Source organism: Rhopalosiphum padi, chromosome 4 (genome assembly GCF_020882245.1).
Source record: "Rhopalosiphum padi isolate XX-2018 chromosome 4, ASM2088224v1, whole genome shotgun sequence".
In the NCBI taxonomy this organism is placed as follows: Eukaryota; Metazoa; Arthropoda; class Insecta; order Hemiptera; family Aphididae; genus Rhopalosiphum; species Rhopalosiphum padi.
This window is the reverse complement of record NC_083600.1, coordinates 39,116,927-39,137,884: the sequence shown is the minus strand read 5'-3', so window position 1 is coordinate 39,137,884 and position 20,958 is coordinate 39,116,927. Positions and strand designations below refer to the sequence as shown.

The following is a 20,958-nucleotide window of genomic DNA, read 5'->3' as shown; positions in this document are numbered from 1 at the left end:
CTTTTGATGTGCCGAATTTTTCTATCAAGTTATGGTCAAATTATTTTTTAAATAATGATTAATCGGGGACTTAACTAGTTAAAAAGTGTTATTTTCTAAATTCATTCATAATTAATAGTTGTTTGTGCTTTTGTTTCAAAAGAATTTGAGCCGTAAATACATTTTTTAATAGGTAAGTTTTGTACACTATTCAATAATGTTTGCCGACAATACAAGTTGTTAGATGTATTCATTTGATTTTAATTAATTATTTTTATCTAATTTACGAAAATCCATTAAGTTGTCATTTACAGTTAATATTTTCATTAATTTCATTATTCATCAAACATGTTATCATTATATTATTATCTTCTGGGTGGGTTTCTATATGAATAGAAAATAAACTATGAAATAGTTGTATAGTTTCATTATGTGTATCAGTTACGTCAATATACGGTTACAAATTACCAATAAATTATCACTTTTTGTTATAAATTGTAATAATTTATACACGATGTTAATAATATTTTATTATTTTAAAATTTTTTTTTTAAAATTATCTTGAAATTAAATGTTTTATTGGCTATAATTATATTATATTATGAATAATATAAAAAAATGTATAGTAGGTTTTTGTTATGAAAATAGAGCTATTAATTAAAGAAAAAACATTTCTATACAAACTTATCCATATATGGGCATAATTAGAATTTTGTAGTTACATGGGCCATACAATGTAACCACTTAATTCCAAATATTTGTACTAGTATATTATTCAATCACAATCATCATCTGAAATAGGCATGTTTAAAAATATCAGTGAATTTATATTAATACATAACCAATACAACTATACATTTTAAATTATTTTAAAGAACATACAGTTTTAGTATATTTTGTTATAATTCATTGTTTTTAATAAATATGGGCAATTGATGAAACAACTAGCTACTATATAGTAATATAGAAAATAGTTATATAATACCTAAAATAATTTAAATTAGATTACCTGGTAGTTGTCAGAAGCCCGGATTAAGGATCGATTGATATTTATATATATATATAATATATAAATATTGTTGTATTTGTTAATAAAGAATTATACCTTAAAAATGGTTTTCCTTGGTTTTTATTTTGCAAATTGCTGTATAGTTTCATTGAAATCAATAAATTGAAAAATATCATTTTCTGAGCACAATTTCATTAATGATGTTAAATTTTCTTGAGTCTGGCTTATTCTTTTATTTTTATTCTTGTTCACTTGAAATACGCTCTTTTGGCCAAATAATTGGACACTGGGATAGTTAAATATAATCTAAGAGGAATTAAAATATTAGGGAATACTTCCTGTAATGATTTTTTGTAAAATGATATTATTATTTTTTATGGGTATCTCGTGTGAATAGATTAAGAATACCTAATATCAATTATTACTATGCTATCAACTATTAAAATATCAATTTAATATTTATTATCATTTAAATTATTTATTGTGATATACAATTAAGAAATATTTTATTTTATAATCATTAATTACCTACTATACCCACTAAAATATTTTTTTTTCAACTATTTTAAATACCTTAAAAATATATATGTTTGAAATAAAGATGGCCCTCAAAATCAATGTTCCCGGGATTGTGTCCCGCTTGCCCCCCTCAATCCACTTGGTTGTCAGTTGGGTGTACTTCCACTTAACAGTAAATTAAAATTTTTTTTCTTAGTTATTTATTACAAATTTTATTTTAGTAATATCATAATGTATTGTATAATAACTACTAACTTTTATTTTGCTTTAAGTACCATAATAGTCTTGTTCATAGATTTTATTAAAATGTTAAACATTTTTACTTTTGTCTATTATATTCTTGTATAGTTGAATGGAATAACAATGCTTCAGTTAGAACTGATAGAAAAAAGTCAAAAATACTATTTATAACTGGTTATCCTTAACCCATATTATATTAAATTTTACTAGTTTTAAATAATTGTTACGTCTTAGTTGTATAAAATTTTATTGAATAAAAAAAGTAAAGTAATCATAATTTGTCTAATCATTTGGTATACTCTTTTAAAATATATATTTAGTACATTTTTTTTATGTACATAAGTTTATTAATCAATTGATATTTTTATAAATTATATTGTAGCAGTCTTCTATAGTAGTTGAATTTTTGTAAAAATATTTTATTTGATTCAATAATATATTGGTTATTATAGATAATTAATATGTACAGTAAAAGCTAGTGAAATGTTACAATAATATTATTGCCAAATGTTTCATTATTGCTCATGTCAGAACATTCAATATGTACAATGTTTGAAACATTATTTTAAAATATAAATACATTTAAATTCAAAATTCATTAATTGTAGTCATGGTTTAATTTATTGATAATTGGATGCATTCTTTTCAAACATGACCCTATAACAAAATGTTGGTTGAAATATGTACTACCATCATCAACCTTTTCAATACTATTGTATATCTATGGATTTATGATAATATTTATGATAATATATTATTACACTGATATAATAGAATTTTTTTTTACTTTTTTTAATATCTGCCCATTCTTACTTTTTAAATTGATAATTTTTATATATATTTAGTATTAATGTTCTCGATTTAGCACTTTTCAAAGTCTTAGCAACATACTTAAATTGTCATATTATTCTAAACTTTTTCAGTGCTCACTATTTAAAAAAAATTGTAAAAGGTGGATGCTGTTCAAGAAATTGTATTTATTTGTCGGTATCATGTATAGAGTTTTACCAGTTATTCAGGGGTGTTATTAATTGAAATAATTTTTGATATGTCAATATTGTTTATAGAATTAATTTGTGTTTAAGTTTAATATTGAATTTCCATAAAAATAAAGTAGACTTGTGAAGTTTAGTTTAAATGTTATAGTTAACTTTAATAAAGTGAATCCAACCTAGTCAATTAGCTATACTCATACTTAAATATCATGCATTGGATGCAATTTAAATTATAGACATACTATAGAATACTACTTATTTAGGACTATTATAAAAAAAATTTTCATGAGGGATAAAATTAATATTAATATAAATAATGAAAACAAGAAGTTACGTAATATGTATAACTTTGAACAATTGTTTTTTTAATGGGTAGAAGTCAAGAGTGATCAATCCCCATGTAATGACATTTAGTACGTTTTAAATATAACAATTGCAATGGACACCATGTACAACTATCGGACCATGTAATATGTAAATTATTTTATTATTATGTATGTTCACGAATTAATTATTAACAAATGAGGATATGACTCATAGTTTCTACTTTCCATCAATAGAAATATAATAAGAATAATTCAGATTATATTAGTTTTTACACTAAATATTAAATTATTCTATCAGGTTATAAATGATTAAAAATAATAAATATTATATTATCTGTTCATTTAGATATCATTTAGACAATCAGACAGTTGATAGGGCATTAGGGCATTGACAAGTATTGGGCAATTAATAGACATTAGTCATTAGGGCGGTCGAAACTCGAAAGTCGTAACGACTATGAAACACCACGTATACCTATGATAATCATCATTCGTATTTCGTTGTAACCCTCCTGGTCGAGAAATCATTGCACTTTTGCGCGCATTTATATACTATTGAATATCACTGTACAACACCGATGACCTGGCGCCGTGTGGCTCGACAGCAGCGCTGCTCCGTTCGCACTCCTCTCTCTGTTTAATGGGGTAGTAGGGTGGGGGACATGACTGCGATTACGTCATGTTTTTTTTTTTTTATCACGTTTTTATCAGAAAGGGGTCGTCCGTTAATTTTTTGTTACCCAGTCGTGTCCAATGTCCATAGGTATTAGTTTATTAGCTAATAGGTAATTGGATAAATAGTTCTTTTCAGTTCTAGCCGTCTGCGCGAACGTTGCGGCTCGCAATAGTACAATTGTTATTCCGTCATTCGCGCTCAAACTTTTTTTCGTATTGTAAAATATTATAATCATTTTCATCGCATATGAAAAAATCTTAAAAGGTTCTTCGGGCATTCGTAGTTAAAAATTTTAATAAAAAAATTTACCGTACGTTTGGTTTGTTTTCTTTTCGACGCAACCTGTAATTTTGTACAACGTTCTTGAAGTCGTCATTATTTAAATTTCGGAATTAAATATACTGTTTTGTAATGTACTGTTTTCGGTCTCACGACCTTTGTAGTTCCGATTGCGGTCTGTCTTAAAAATAGAAAAAAATCGTGTGTTAACATTTGTAAAATATATTGGGTATATTTTTCTACAATACGTGTATTTGATACGCATTCAAATACTTGCAATAAATCGGAATAACAGGTAAATGATCTATATTCTTAGTATAATATGGTTTTATTTTTTTCTTAATATTAATATTGTCGACCACTTTGTATTAGATGTCTGTTTTAAATCAATTAAATTTGGAGTGATATCAATTTTTTTGTATTTTCTGCCAAATAAAATATTGCACCTTAATTTAACTTGTTGGTCCTATTCACGTCTGATCTCTATGTTATGTTTAATTTGTAAATAATTAGTTCTAATGTGTTATTATACCTACTAATTATTGTAGTAATTGTTTGTACTGATAATTACTATCTATGATATTAACTTACATTAGCAGGTCAATTAGTTAAATAAATACTTATATTAGTTGGCCTTATTTGTATTTAAACTGTGAATTATATTAAATATATAAAATATTATTAATAAAATAGTAACTTTAATTTAACTGAAACTAACTCAATAAATTGTGTTTGTTGAATTAAAAATTATAATTTACGATGTAAATTTTTCTTTTAGAATAGCTTAAATTTGTTTTCATAAAGAGCTAATTAATGCAATAATTAGGTTTAAAGAAATTAAAAGTATTCAAGTAGTTTTAACAAATACTAATTATGTATGCATAATTTAAACTAGCCATTTTAGCTTAAAAATTCCTTACCATTTGACTTGAGAAAAATAATATTGGATAATTTAACTTGTCCTTAACTTTCTATAATATTAAATAACTATTAATTTTAACTAAATTATTAAAAGAAATGTGTTTTTAGTAGTATAGCCTGTTCTAACATTTTTTAAGATTTAAAGCATAACTAAATTATGATTTATTGTAAAATGTATTTAAAACAAAAATGTGTAGATATTAATTTTGTTGTTAAAAAATTGAAAAACATTTTAGCAAAAATTTATGTTAGGCATGTTTAATAAAATATTTAAAAAGATTTTATGATCTTTATTAATTATATATATTTGTTTTATTTCACCAAAGGATAACTATTTTTAGCTTGATAATAAACAAGAAGGTTATGATGGTATATTGTTAAGAATATTAATTATTCAATAAAATACAAATATTTCTATAAAATGAATGTTAACTTTTATTAAAATTAGTAGATAAGGCAATCTTTATTTTGAGAAAATTTGTGTACCTATTATTTTTAAGTATTTATATTTAAATACTTATAACAATTCATTTTTAATACAATTGTATAGTAAATATGTAGTTAGTAATAATTTTACTTTTACATAACTAGATGGATAGATAAAATACATCACTATTTACTAGTTATTTGTATTTTTTAGGAGAATATCAGCTAATGACAGCTTTAAAAATATGTATATTTTTCTTGACCACAAGTTTATTTTGGGTAAATTTTTTATTATTTGATGGAGTACTCTTTAGTCCTTAGATCATAGTTAAAACAAACTAAAAATTGATTTAAATTAAAATACTTATTTTTGCTTGGCAAATATTTACAAAATTAATAAGATTGTTCAATAAGCGAATGCATGTATTTCTTCTATGCCATACATACAATACCGTTAATACCTATCATTTATTTATTTTTTAATTACATAAAATATTTATGATATTAGTTTTGGATAAATTAAAAAATTATGAAAATCAAGGTCAGCCTGTTTATAAATATTGAATTACCTACGTATAGATAATTTTTTCCAACATTATGTAAACCCTTATTATATAAAAAAGTATTTGAAAATTGTTTTTATACAACATTGTATTTATTTTAAAATTTAATGTATAAGAATTTTGAACGAGGTACTATTTATATGTTATTAAGATTTAGATAAGTAAAAGTGGAGTTATTTATGTTTACCACGCAAAAAATTAGTTCACTATTAAACTCATTTAAACTTTATATATTTTTAACCAAATAATTACTTAATTGATATTTAATTTTCATTTGTTATAATTTCATCAAAATATTCTTCTTTGTAATATAAAATAATAATGTTTAATAATTATTTAAAAAAAAAAAAAAAATGGTAATTAAAATGCTTTAAAAAAAATGTATTTTCTAATGAATTAAATTTATGTAAAAAAAAAAAGTATTTTCAAAAAACTGAGTTGTTTAGTGTTTGTTATTAAAAGAATCTAAGGTTTTTATCATATCAAATGTATTACCTAATTATATTGTAGATTAATTTTGTATAATAATAAAGATGGTTAATTTTAGAAATAAAAATATTTGTACTTATAATTGTTTACTTTTTTTAACATAAAAAATTTTAAAATTCTTAATTAATTTTACTTATATCTAATAATATTTTCAATGCAGGATATCATAATAATATTGAAGTTTAATTTTTAATATATTATACCTATATGACACAATAGTTATTAAAATATATGAATTTAAAAGTTATACTAATTAACACAAATTGTATAATAAATGTGTATGATGGGAAGAATTTCTTACTACATGATTAATGAAGTAAAAACATTCACTAGACCCATGACGTGTTGGTTATTGCACTAACTATGTACAGTTGTTTTTTTTTTATTTTTATCCATAATTAGATCACTTGCTTTATTCTTTTAATAAAAGTTCAAATTAAATTCAGATTTTTTGGTTTTATTGTCTTGCTTGTTACCTTTTAAAATACATAGTATTTGGTATTTTTGATGGTGTTAAATAAGCTTATGATTTTTTTTGTATAAAGTCAATTTAAAAATATTACATATTATTTATCCATATTTAAGGATAGTTTGAACTATGGAAAACTAAATTAAAAGCAAAAATATGTCAATTAACCCACTAGATGTATTAATATATAGACTGTATGTTATCTTTCTTAATGTGTAACCATTATTAAAAATATTCTCGATTTTTAATTTTAACAGTTTTAGTTAGAAGTTTCTTTAGTCTGAAACATATCAAAACATATTTGAGAAATTTGATTAATATAGATTGAATGAATAGTTTGGCACATAAAATTCATGATGCCATAAATTTAAATTTTTAATTCTGATGATTTCATAAATTCAAGTTCATGGTATTGCCCAATAGTATTTTGAAAAAGAAATGATTTTATTAAGTATAACTTGATGGTAATGAGGGTATTCAAGTAAAGTAGTGATCAAATAGTAGTTCAAGGTATTTTATATGGTTCTATACACCTATATGATAGTTGTTATTTATTATATATTCACTTATTGTGAACTCATTAATAGGTCAAATATTTAAGCTACATAATATTATGTATACTATGTTATAATACTGTCATTCGAAATTCATACCTTTATGTTTAAAATATATTTAGTTGTACCTAATAAATAAACTTATTTTAGATTTAATTATTTTACATACATTTTGTATCAAATTAATCTATTTGACAATATCAAGGTAAAAAAAAATTACCCTTTTATTATTTTAATTTATACGACAAAAATGTGGTGTTGGTATTAATGTGCTTTATCAATAATCAACAGAAATAATTTTTATGAAAATACTTTGTTGTATACATAATACATATGACCTTAGATTAAACGATAAAACCCATTGTCATGTTGAATATGGTTTATACATTTTTTTTCAAATAACCAATTTTAAAAAAAAAATTTAATTTACCTCAACATTTATAGTTGATATTTAATATTTAAAAAAATCTATATATAACAAAATTAAAACTATATTTAAGGTTTTTTAGGTACTGCAATTTATATTAATTAATTGTATTAAAAACCTTTGTATATTTAATCAAATATTTTTATGAAATATATTTTCTCCATAGCCTTTCAATAGTAGGTAGTTATTTATAGAAATCTTTTTAAGTATACCTAATTCATTTTTATAAATATTGAAGATATTAAAATATGTAAACATTTCAATTTATATATAAATGTATATATTATATAGTGATAATTTAATTAATTGTTTTGTTCATAATTTATGTAATATTATCAATTATCATACTACACAATTATATTGTTTTGATTATATTTGATATAAAACTTAATATAATTTAATTATTATTTTATATGTATAATTAAATACTTATTGGTGGGTATTTAGTAAATTTAATACAGAAATAAATAATATAAATATTGTATTATTAATATAACATTTTAATTAATGATACTTACCTAATATATTTTATGAGTCACTAAAACTAAATACATATTAATACTAAAATTCAAAACAAATTTAATCATATTTAATGGTTGTACACAAGCCGGACCCAGTCGATTTTTAAAAGACTTTGTAGCCAGTATGATTTTGACTAATTATTTGTAATATAAGATATATAAAGTGTTCCCTGTTATTTTTGGAAATTTTGATTTCTTAATTAGGATCAAATTTTAAGAGGTTTAAGTTTTCCAAACAATTTGTATTTATCTATTTAATAATTATATTTATTGGTAGTTATAAAATATTTAAAAAGATTTAGTTTAGTTTAGAATAGTTTATTTAAGCTTACTTACTTCCCGAATTTTACAAAATACTGGTAAAAATGTGACCTATCTGAATTTTCTTCTCAAGTTTGTCTCTGGTTATACCAAGTATCCAAAATGCGCAAAAAAGATTGTAGTTTTGATGTAATAAAACTTGAACAGTACTGTTAAGAGGTATAAATTATGATTATATTAAAAATGTTGCTACTATGTAAATTATTGAGGAATTTAAAACATTGTTTCTACCAATCTAAGCCTTTAAGTATGATGTTACTGAATATTTAGCTTTAGGGAAATAAATTTGTTGCTTAAGCGGTAAGACGATTTATTTGTATGTGTATGTGTTATTAGCTTTAATGTTAAAGTGAATTTAAGGTATAAACGTATAATTGAACTTTAAGAAAAAAATTATTTCCTAGGGGCGGCTAGATAATATTGTAGATTTTAATCTGGAAGCTTGTTATGAGAATTTTATAATTGTAATATTGTATACTGTTATAACTCACTTCTAAATTAAAATATTAATATAATACTAAAAATACCCTAAATAATAAAAACCTTTTAGTTTGGTAATAGTTCAATTCACTCTAATATTAAAACTATCAACATAAAACTGGTTCTGCTGAACGAAAATTTGTGATGTATGTTTGAAAGAGAGAGACAACACAACACATCCGGGTGTGGCGTCTTAAATGTTATACTAAATAGTTGATACGTAAATATATTTTATAATGGAGAAGTGAAATAATTTTTTATTGAATAATATGTTCCGTGCTCGAAAATGTATTATTCCTGGTTATCATATTTTCAAAATTTCTAACATATTATTTCATTTTATATATAATATGTATATTGTATATGTGATTCTTAGGTGATTTATTTTGCAGTTATTTCTGGAAATTCCGAGGTTGTAGAATGAATATAAATTATAGTACTGTTGTCGTAATTAGCTATGTAAATATTATGTTGTTTCTCAATGTATTTTATTGTTCACTGCAATCAATTAATAAATTAAAAACGTAATAATACGTAATTTTTCTTCAATAAATATTGTTGATATAAACTTTCGATTACTATAGTAAACACGTTCTGTTTTATTCTTCCGTTTTACATTACTCTCCCTACTCTCTCGTTCTTAATATTTTTTTTTTAACAACCCTAACAATCCAGACTAGATTGTGGTTGTGTAAGTGTAATGTTAATTCACAATTATTTATTTAACGAAAGGTGAAATTAGATAGTCTCAACTCTGGTCTTGATCATACCTTGAAATCACACTCGACTACCTCGCTTTTCGACTTACATAACGCAATTCTGTAACGAGTTGAAAATGTATAAAATTTATTTTGAATCGTCCATTCTTTCGATGCTTTCACCTATTGATATATTGTTGATCCACCTGAAGTTAACATTTAATTGCACATTGCAATTTTTACTCTGTTTGAGGTCAATTTGATTCTTATTTTTAGAGTTACAATAACATAAGGTCAAATGCGTACTGAGGAAGCATTATTTTGAAACGCTGTAGACACTTTAGTGCCACTATTACCTAATTGACAGTTAGTCATATCGTTTGGATTGGCGCAGGAAGAGGTTTCTGATGTATATGACCTCTACGACCTTGTTAATATTACAATTGTGATTATCGTATAGTTAAATATATTTCAAAACTCAAAAAGTTACATTTTTTTTAGTAACAATGTGTTCTCATAGAAAAAAACTCATGTATTGAATGTATATTTAAAACATTAATTTTCGTCATTGATTTATCTTAATATATATTTTTTAGTATCAATTCAATAATTTTTTTTGCAAACATAAAAAAGAGAAATTTTTGCATGAATGGGTATAACTTGTTTTGCAACTATACATTTTCTTTTACTATCATAAATTATATTCTAGTTGAAAAAATTAAATAAGAATAATAATAGGCGCAACTATTGTATAGATTAGCTTTACAGTGGCTAAAGCCCTACTATTTCATAAAAAATATATACTTTATATAGAGGTGTATGTGTAATTTTGAATAAAAAAAATACATGAGTAAGTAGTAATTTTTTTAGATTTTCGTTAGGACTTAAAGTTATTCATTTAGATGATTAGAAATGCATTTTAAAATGTTTAAAGTTTCATTCTAACGGTACAGTTGTAAACTACTAGCAATGAGAAAAAAATGCAAATTTTGTGTGTACTGCATAAGTAATAACTAATAAGTATACATCGCTAATACTACTTGTTATCTCCTTATTATTATTTTTATTAAAGTTGTAACAATTACAAAAAGTTTATAGAGTTTAGATAGATGTTTACTTGTTTTCCAATAAATGGTAACCAATATTGAATGTTCGTAATTTTTTTTTTATGTATTTTTGTTGCAAGTTAAGCTTTGATAGAACATGTTTAAAAGCTACTATTATTAATTACTATCATTGTTAAAACCTTGATATCGGAATAATCATTTTTATAAATAATGCTAACATTATATCAGTGTGCGTTCAAATCATTTTTATTATTATAATTTTTTTTTATTATCTATTAAAATATAAAATGGGCCTAAATTTTATATCTGTTGAACATTATATAAGAACGAGAAAAAGTTCACGTGATTTAATCGTGTACGGCGTAAAAAAATTGAATACAATTCTTTTTACTAATAATAAGTAATCAACGCGTTTCACAATACTGTGGAATTTAATTACTCGTGTATATTATATAAATCAATCAATTATTGTAACCTTGAGTTTAGATTTAAATAATGTTTGTATTCTTATTTATTTGTCCACAAGTATTTCGAGGGAAAGTTACAAAATAATTAACCTTACTGAGAAATCAAATCAAATCGTTTCTATTTCTTAATTAACTACATTTACCTATTAAAAACAATGGTTCACAGTGGGTATAATAATAAATACTTTCGTCCTAAATGAGGTTTGAATACTTAATAATTCCATTTATTCGCATTTAGATAGATAATAACTAATAATTGACAAGTTAACATACAGAATTTACGGGGTATTGTATATAGTTAGCTCTATGTATGTTAATGTTGTCTATTATTGTAGTGTGTATGAAATTGTAACAATGTAAAAAAATATATATGTAATTATTATCGACGTAAAATAATATGGTAACTTAATATTTCAATAAATAACACTACTTACTAATTACTAATCAGTTGTCCACGTAAAACGCAATAGAATTTATAAATACTACAAGTATTATAGTATTAAAAATATTTCATTTTTTACTCTTGGATTCTAAATCCACAAACTTATCGCAACAATGTTTATAATTTACGTGTGTATCTGTTACTACCTGATATAAATCCGATATACATAAAAAATAATCCTAAATCTTTATTACGTATTCACTGTATTGACAACGATTAATCTCAGTATATTTATAATTCTGTATATAATATAACGTAGATATTTATTACGAGAAAAATGTAGTTATAGGTAGTGTTACAAAAAAAAAAAATTAATAAATATCCTCAATGTTGAATAGGTTCGTAATACAACAAAACCGTGTCTCGGCGTTTCTGACGTTAAAAAATTAAAACCTAATTAGACGGTATTTATTTTGTCATTAAGCATATATTTTTCTTACTCTTGATATATTGTATTTACTATACGTTGATAAGTATTAATGCATTATTATTGTGCAACTGAAATTTATGTGAACAACGATGACGTCAATATTTTGTTGAAAAATATTGTTTTTTTTTCTGTAGGTACCATCTGACAAAAAATAATAGATATTATTATACAGTGGTGTTTGAACTATATTATGCGTATGAATAATAATATTGAAAACTATTTATTTTGTTCGCACATGCGAGATACTTGATTAAATTTAAATTGTTGTATACATTTTTTTCTATAGTTTACTTTAAAAAAAAAAACAAAATATTTGTAAAAAAAACAGTGTACAAATGTCAAATACAGATAATGTTTTTACTTTCAAGTTTGATATTAAGTTAATTCATAATAATTTTATTATTTACAAATTTACAATACAAATTTATAACAATAAATATACAATTTGTTAGATAGAGAAACGGGTGAAACAACCTTTTTAAATTTTAAAAATAAATTTGTTTTAAGTTTTTTTGAAATCTGTTTTATTTAAAACATTTTCAATATGATCATTTGATCTACCTAAAATCAAATTCATTAAAAAAAATACTAATTACTTATACCATGTGTTAACCAATTCAATTTTTTTAAATTCACTTTGAATTTGTTGTCTTGTTTAATAATTAGTCATAAACATCAAGTTTATTTTTATTATTTTATCATTCACTTTTGTATTGTATTATATATATCAGTGTACATATTATAATTGGTAAGAAATAATGATATTAACTAAACATTTTGTTATTTTGTTTGGTTTTGATATAATTTCAAGGGAGGACTATTTTCAACTTTTTACCCCCTCCCTCACCATAATTACATTTATCAAATAAAGAATAAAATTTGTATATGGTCCTATAATAAATGACATGTAACTTTCATTTTTTAATTCATAATTCGAATAGTTTAGTTTTATTTAATTGATATCATTATAAAGTAGGTACTAGCCTTTGAATTATACTTATCTTTAACTGTATACATACTGTTATATGATATAATAACTTAAATAATAAATGCATAACTGAAGTAATTAATTTAAAGAAATTTAAACATTTAGTGTTTCAATGAAAAAAATGACATGCAAATAATACCTAGGTAGTTGTAAAAAAATTATATGTAAAAAGCACCTTGTAGATTATTCAAATAAACAGCTTAAAACAGTTTAACATGTAAAACAAGTCAACTAATAAGCTTATAAAAGTAATTTAATTACATTAAAAATAGTAAAAATAATAATAATTAAACAACAATTGGTAAAAATTAAATTATTTTAAGTAAAGAAAATTAATTAAATAATAAAATCAATAGTTCTTTTTTATCAATTAAATGTTTTATGCTGATGTAAAAAAAAGTTTGTACATTTAATGTCAAAATAATATGACATATATAACATAACAGTTGATACAAAAAACTCTAGAGGGGTTAGAGCCCCCCCCCCCCCTAAAACCGTCATTGCTAAACATCTTAAAGAGATGAAAATATATTTCAAATAAATTTAAAGAGGCATGCTATACTAACATTTAAGAATATAGTGTACACGATATGAATTTAATTAATTTAATTCAACTAAAAATCACCTATTATTATAATTTCTATTATATTACTTTTTATATTTTATTTTATTTTGTCTTTCTGTCTTTTTTATGGCTTGTATTATCTTAATTATTCATTATTAGTACTCCAACTTTGCCAATAAGAAATTTTCCTCAGTTATGAATATGACCATTATACTTGTAATTTTTACTTAAATTTAATAAATAAATAAATAATAACTATTATTATTTATATTACTCTAAAATTTAATACTTAATTTCTTAATTTGAGAATCAAAAAAATTTACTAACAATATGTTGACTGTACAATTTATCTATTTATTTATTTATATATTTATTGTATTTGTTTAACAATAGGAACATCTAAAAATGGCCCCAAATATGACCAAGCGTCCAGTTGGCGCTCCTAGTGTTTTATTTAACGAAGATGATTCGGAACCATCTGTTGTTGATGAAGGAAATCAGATAGCTGAAGGAGAAACTGTTGAAAATAACAAATACAAACCATACAGATATCAAAGACAAATTGTATGGCGAAATGTTGCTTTATTTGTTTACCTACATATAGCTGCACTGTATGGTGCATACCTAATGTTTGCTTCTGCAAAAATAGCAACATCAATTTGGGGTAATTCTTAAATATTCTATATTAATTAATCACGTTCATTTGTATTGTTTTTTTAATTTAATTTTTGTGTTTTAGCAATTTTACTGTATCAAATGTCTGGATTGGGAATTACTGCTGGAGCCCATAGGTTATGGGCCCATCGATCATACAAAGGAAAACTTCCATTACGTATTATTTTAATGATTTTCAATACAATTGCCTTCGAGGTAAATAAAAAATTTGTTAAATTCCTTAGATTAGTTGTATGGTAAAAAAAAAAAAATTCAAAGTTCAACTAATTTAAAGTTTGAAGGTAGATACTACTTATTTGTTTGTTAATATTCAACAATTGTATTTATTTTAAGTAACATATGTTGTAGAAAGAAAGAAAATTGTTATTATGTACAATAAATCCCAGAAATTCCATATCTAGTATTTCCACTGCAATTAGTAAAAAAATTCAATTAAATGCCGTTTCAAAATTCATTTTCAAAAATTCAAGTTAAAAAAAATTATGTAATTTAGTTTTTTTTAAATTTTCACAAAAGCCATTTTTTAACGTTAATTTTTAAAAGAATAAAAAAATATATTTTAACTGAAAACCTAACTATTTCAAACTTATTCATATCAAATCATTATCATACAAGTAACATAACTTTATACTAATTATTTTTCCTAATATTATCTTACATTGATAATAATTATCAGTATGGGTACTTAAGGTTTTAAAAACATTCATATTACCTTTACAGTATAATCAACTAATCTAATTTTTATTATTTTGAAACAAAATATATATGTGCTATTAATTAGCATATTAATTACAAAGTTGTAGAATTAAATTTCTATTTTATTTAATATTTGTTGTTTAAATAGTACACATTGTGAATATAACATTTTTTTTCACTTAACATTCAACTAAAACTAATAAATGATTTTATAACATTATCATCTTATTTTAGTTTTTAACTAGATACTTAAAAATCTTACAATGTCAAAAACTTATTTTAAGATTTTTAAACAGTGATCCTAATTATTATTTGTATAAAATAATATTTTAAAATTTTAATTTATTGATATAAAATATTAATCAATTAGTTTATTAGACTTTAGCTTAAAGTTTAAGAGTACATAGTGCCTGCATGTGTTGTCACATGCACACGTACAAAATAGCAAATTTTCGTTAACTAGTTTCAATATTGTGTTTTTAGTTTTGATATAAAAATGAACTGACTTATTCTAAAATATAAAGATGAGATTATTATCCAGAACCTCATGCCTTTTATTGATACTATTATTTTTTAGTAAGTTATAATAATTTTAAAATGTGCAGTTTCAAAAATATAACTGACTTAAGAATAATAATATTAATAAAAAAGTACGTGAGGCCCTGGATAATAATCTCACCTTTATATTTTATAATAGGTCAGTTCATTCTTATATCAAAACTAACAGCACAGAATTGAAACTGGTGAACAAAAATTTGCTATGTTGTACGTGTGTAAGACGGAACAACACATGCGGGTACTACATCCTCTTAATAAAGAAGAGTAATAGAATGTCAAGAAGTTAGGTTAACTTACCTAACCTTTATTTATTATTTATAATTTATGTGTAATGATTTTAAATAATTTAATTTAAATACATTTATTTTGATTATAGAATCATATTTATGAATGGGCTCGAGATCATCGTATGCACCACAAGTATAGTGAAACAAATGCTGATCCTCATAATGCTAAACGTGGGTTTTTCTTTTCTCATGTTGGATGGTTGTTGTGTCGTAAACACCCTGAAATAAAAGAAAAAGGACGTGGTATTGATATGAGTGATTTAGAACGGGATCCAGTTGTAGTATTTCAGATGACGTAAATATAAACCAATTTTAAAATATTCAGAAATATTAATTAAATAAAAAAATTGTTTAGGTATTATTTGTTGTTGATGCCGGTTTTATGTTTCTTGGTTCCTACTTGTGTACCTGTATTTATGTGGGGTGAAACATGGTCCAATGCGTGGTTTGTTGCTACCATGTTCAGATATACTTTCACTTTAAATATGACATGGCTTGTAAATAGTGCTGCTCATATGTGGGGTGATAGACCTTATGATAAGTAAGTGTTGTAAAGTATAAAACATTTATATTTATTTTATTTATGTAAAGTTGGCTTATTAGTAAATTTGTAATTATGTTATAAAATTATAATAAATCATTTAATATGGAAGTTATGTTATAATTACTAAATAGATTCTGGTAATAGTGTTATAAATATGAAATAGGTAATTTGTCTTTCATATTTAATTAATTAAAATATAAAATTAGTTATTAGTTATAACTATGTAGTTTTTATGTTAAATTTAAATTATAGCTATTTATTAATAGTTTTAAAAACTAAATATTTTTTGTTAAAATTTATAATCACAGAATGATATAAAAGGTCTTAATTATAATATATTTTAAAAAGCAAATAGGTCATGAATATGTTTTTATGTATTAATATTATAATAATTGAGATTTCATATCAGCAAAGCAAAGTCACATTAAAATAATGATTTCCCATTAGCATGTCTGAGTATAGTGTATTTCCTAGTTTCCTACATAATTTGAACTTTACATTATTTAGACATTTAACTTTTTTCTATTTGCTATATACTAGGGTTTTTCAGCTTATGATTAACCTTATTGAACTAATCTCTAAAACTGAAAGATATTTTAACCTTGAACTCCTAGATTATAGCTATACAAGGTGATTATTTTATACTAAAAACTATTAATGTTTTTTAAAACAAAATTAAGTATCCAAACAACATTTTTGAATGAAAATTATTATTTTTTATTATTAACATAATATATATTTTTAATTTTATACTTCAAATTTAAAAATAATTAATGGATTAGTTATGTTATTAGTTATTTAATGTTAAGTTAAACGGAGTTATGAGCTTACATTTTTCACGGTACTCCTATGCCATACCACTATTTATCAAACTACTTGTAAATTATTTTTTTTATATAAACCAAAGTATTCCAAAAATATTCTGCTTTTAAATAAGACATTATAAATTTATGTTGTCATTAAAAAAGTAAAATTAAAAATATATATTAAAAAGAAACTATGAAAATGTTGTTATGTAATAACTTAGATTTATGTAGAAAAAAATATTTTCAATAATGTTAATAGTTTTTGAAATATTACATATTCTTTAATTAAATAATCATTAATCGCTCAATTTAATACATTAGATATTATCTAAGCTTTTATTATCAAGACATCAGTCAATTTAGATTTCAATAAAATTTATTATTTTTATTATTTTTTTGTCTTTAATAAATACTAAAATTATGGTCTGATATAATACCATCTTTTAAACAAATTTGAGAATAATAATAAAATGTATCTCAGATTCTACATGCTTTAAAAAATATTGGATATCATTGCTGTATGCCTAAATTGTAATTTGTTATTATAAAATGCATTTTAGTGTAACCTACATTTTATTTTTATTTGCAGATTTATCAATCCTTCTGAAAATATTGGTGTTGCATTGGGTGCTCTTGGTGAAGGATGGCACAACTATCATCATGTGTTCCCATGGGACTATAAAGCAGCAGAATTGGGAAATTATCGTGCTAATTTAACTACCGGATTTATAGATTTCTTTTCTAAAATAGGTTGGGCTTATGACTTGAAAACAGTATCTATGGACATGATACGCAAACGTGTTGATCGAACTGGTGATGGAACTCATAGTAGCATTTGGGGATGGGAAGACAAGGAATTATCACCAGAAGACCGTGAAGAAGCCGTTATCATCAACAGATCCCATGTAGGATAAAAAATAATTTTTAGATAATGTTTATACGAAGAAAAAAAACCAAATACAGTTTGTTTTTCTTAATAAAAAAAAAAAGAAAGAAATTAATAGAATGCAGAAGTGTTAATGAGAAGGGGGGGAAGAAAAATAATTGACAGATCCATACACATAAACTTTTAACAATGTAAATAAAGATATATTTTAAAAAAAAGTTTAAACAAAAAGTTAAAACCGTTTTCCTTAGTTATTATATTTTATATAATAAAATATAAATATGTATAGTATTTTATAATTTTAATTAATTTATTAATTTTTTTATATACATTTTTGGAGCCATCATTTTCAAAAAAAAAAAATATATTTATGATAAAGCCTGCTTTTTCTCTTCGTTTTAGTTCCTAATCATCAACAATATTGTTTAAAAATTCAATGTATTCTACACCTTTGAAATGTGTACACATTGTATTATCAGTTTAATCACCACTATATGGGTTATTCTGTTCTCTGGAACAGTAAAATTATTGAGTTTTATTTATTTTATATTGTGGTTTTATATTTATCATTTTGTTTTACATACTAAGGAACATAAGAACATTTTAATAATACATGAATTAAAAATATATGATAAGTAAAACTAACTGGCTCCATTTCACACCATATTTTATGTTTTTCAAGTAAATATATTATATAAATATGTATTTTTTTTTTAATACAAATTCTTTAACTATACATTTTTTGTTTTTTACAATTATTATCTAACAAAACTCAAATAATGCATCAATAATTAATATCCTATTAATAATCTTTTAAATTATGAGTTAAAGCCCTCCGAACTTGGTAGATAAACATTTTGTGTACTACTACAATATAAAAATCATATATATATATATATATATACTATATATATTTATGAATATATACATATTGTAGTAATTTTAACATTATATATTATTTAATAAACAATAAACCCTTGGTTATGAAATTCTTATGTATTTATTTTATGTTAGTCTGTATATAAAGAAAATATGTACATTTTTTGAAAGACTCTAAAGAATATATTATTTAATACGTATTTGATTATTACATGTTCTGCGACATATGATATAGGTATACTATTTGTTAGGACTTAGGTACAACATTTATAAAGAAGGAACATTATTGGTAAATTGTGCAATATAACATTAAAATGGGAGGTAGACTGGTAGTAATGTTTTAATGTGGTTAAACAATGATGACAACATTATCTGCTACAGTTGTTAGTTTTATATTATTTATTTTATGACATAATGTGTCAAATTAAGTGTATGATCAAAACGATTTAATTTTTTTTTTTTTGATAAGAAAAACATGTATGTTCTTTGCTCCGAAAAATGTGGAAATGTGTAATAACAATATTTTAATTGTATTGAAAATGTAGTATAAGCATCCGTGCAATTGAGTAAAATTATCCACGAACTATGATTATGCATTGCAAGGCTTCGTTTCGTTATTAACTTTGACATTGTTATGACCTTAGGTTTTGTTGTACTGATTAACGAAATTAATCATCACACAAATACATGGTACACTATATAGTATATTTATTTATATTATAGATTAATGTTTGCATCTTAAGAATCTTGTTATCTATTAAGTATTAAACCATGATGTGGAAACCGTATAGAAAAAACCTAATGGAAACGCTCCTTTTGTTCAATAGTCGAATTATCGAAGGAGAATCTTCATGAGATATATATATAAGAAAAAAAAATGTTTTTCAATCGTAATTATGTATCTTAGTAATTCTGAGTTATGACCTTTCGGGTGTGGAAAATATTTTTGGACGATGCACAATACGTATGTTGTACCTACAAAATATACGAATAATATACTTTTTTATTTGTGTTTTGTGTCAAGTTTAATACGTTGTTAATATATTATAGAACGTAAAAAAAAAATATACTTCTTTATGCATTATATGAATTCGTGTTCTTACAATTTTGTTAAAAAAAAAATAATCTACAGCTGTTAAAATTATATCTATGTACATATACATAAGATATAACTATTAGAAGTTAGATCTTAATTAACGAAATACTAGTATACTTAATAATGTTCATTATTAATGTCAATATATTTACGTGTTCTGGTACCTATGTAGCATTAGGGCTATAGAATTAAAAACTTACAGTTACGAAATAACTACAACAACGCTTGTACTGTAGGTACCTACCTAGTTGTAAACCGATTTACATAATTTAATGTTGACAACCTAAATATATTATACTTTTGTGCTAACCATACACTGCTAGCATTAAGTTATATACAGTAGGTACTAGGTATACATAAAATATATAGTGTAACCCTGATTCGTTTCTAATAGGTTTAGTATAACTATTTTGGTTTATCACGTGCACTGTGCAGGCTGATTCTTTAAACACCAACTACTCGTCACATCTCGATAAATATCGTTTTTAAGAATATTTTTTTGGTACACGTAAATAAAACAGAAAAAATACTAAAATAATTTAATCAAGGAATTTTTTACAACCTTTTTTTATCTATAGAAATACATTTTATTATACCACCAACTGTTCATGAGCTATATATTCTCTTTATTGTAAAAAAATCTATTTTATCCACAATAATTAATTAAGACAGGCTCTTTA

General features: G+C 23.2%; 1 protein-coding gene across 2 annotated transcripts; it reads left to right on the top strand.

Moving 5' to 3' along the window:
* On the top strand, positions 1–19,039 carry LOC132930758 (acyl-CoA Delta-9 desaturase-like). Of its 2 annotated transcripts, none has more exons than XM_060996792.1 (6): positions 1–172; positions 14,245–14,515; positions 14,591–14,721; positions 16,157–16,362; positions 16,423–16,608; positions 18,007–19,039. In XM_060996792.1, the coding sequence occupies exons 2-6, from the start codon at positions 14,257–14,259 to the stop codon at positions 18,329–18,331; spliced, it is 1,107 nt and encodes a 368-aa protein (XP_060852775.1). In that variant the 5' UTR covers positions 1–172; positions 14,245–14,256; the 3' UTR covers positions 18,332–19,039. The 2 variants fall into 2 exon arrangements, with proteins under 2 accessions (XP_060852775.1, XP_060852774.1); XM_060996791.1 differs by lacking the exon at positions 1–172 and adding an exon at positions 3,821–4,318.
* Positions 19,040–20,958: the final 1,919 nt, after the last annotated feature.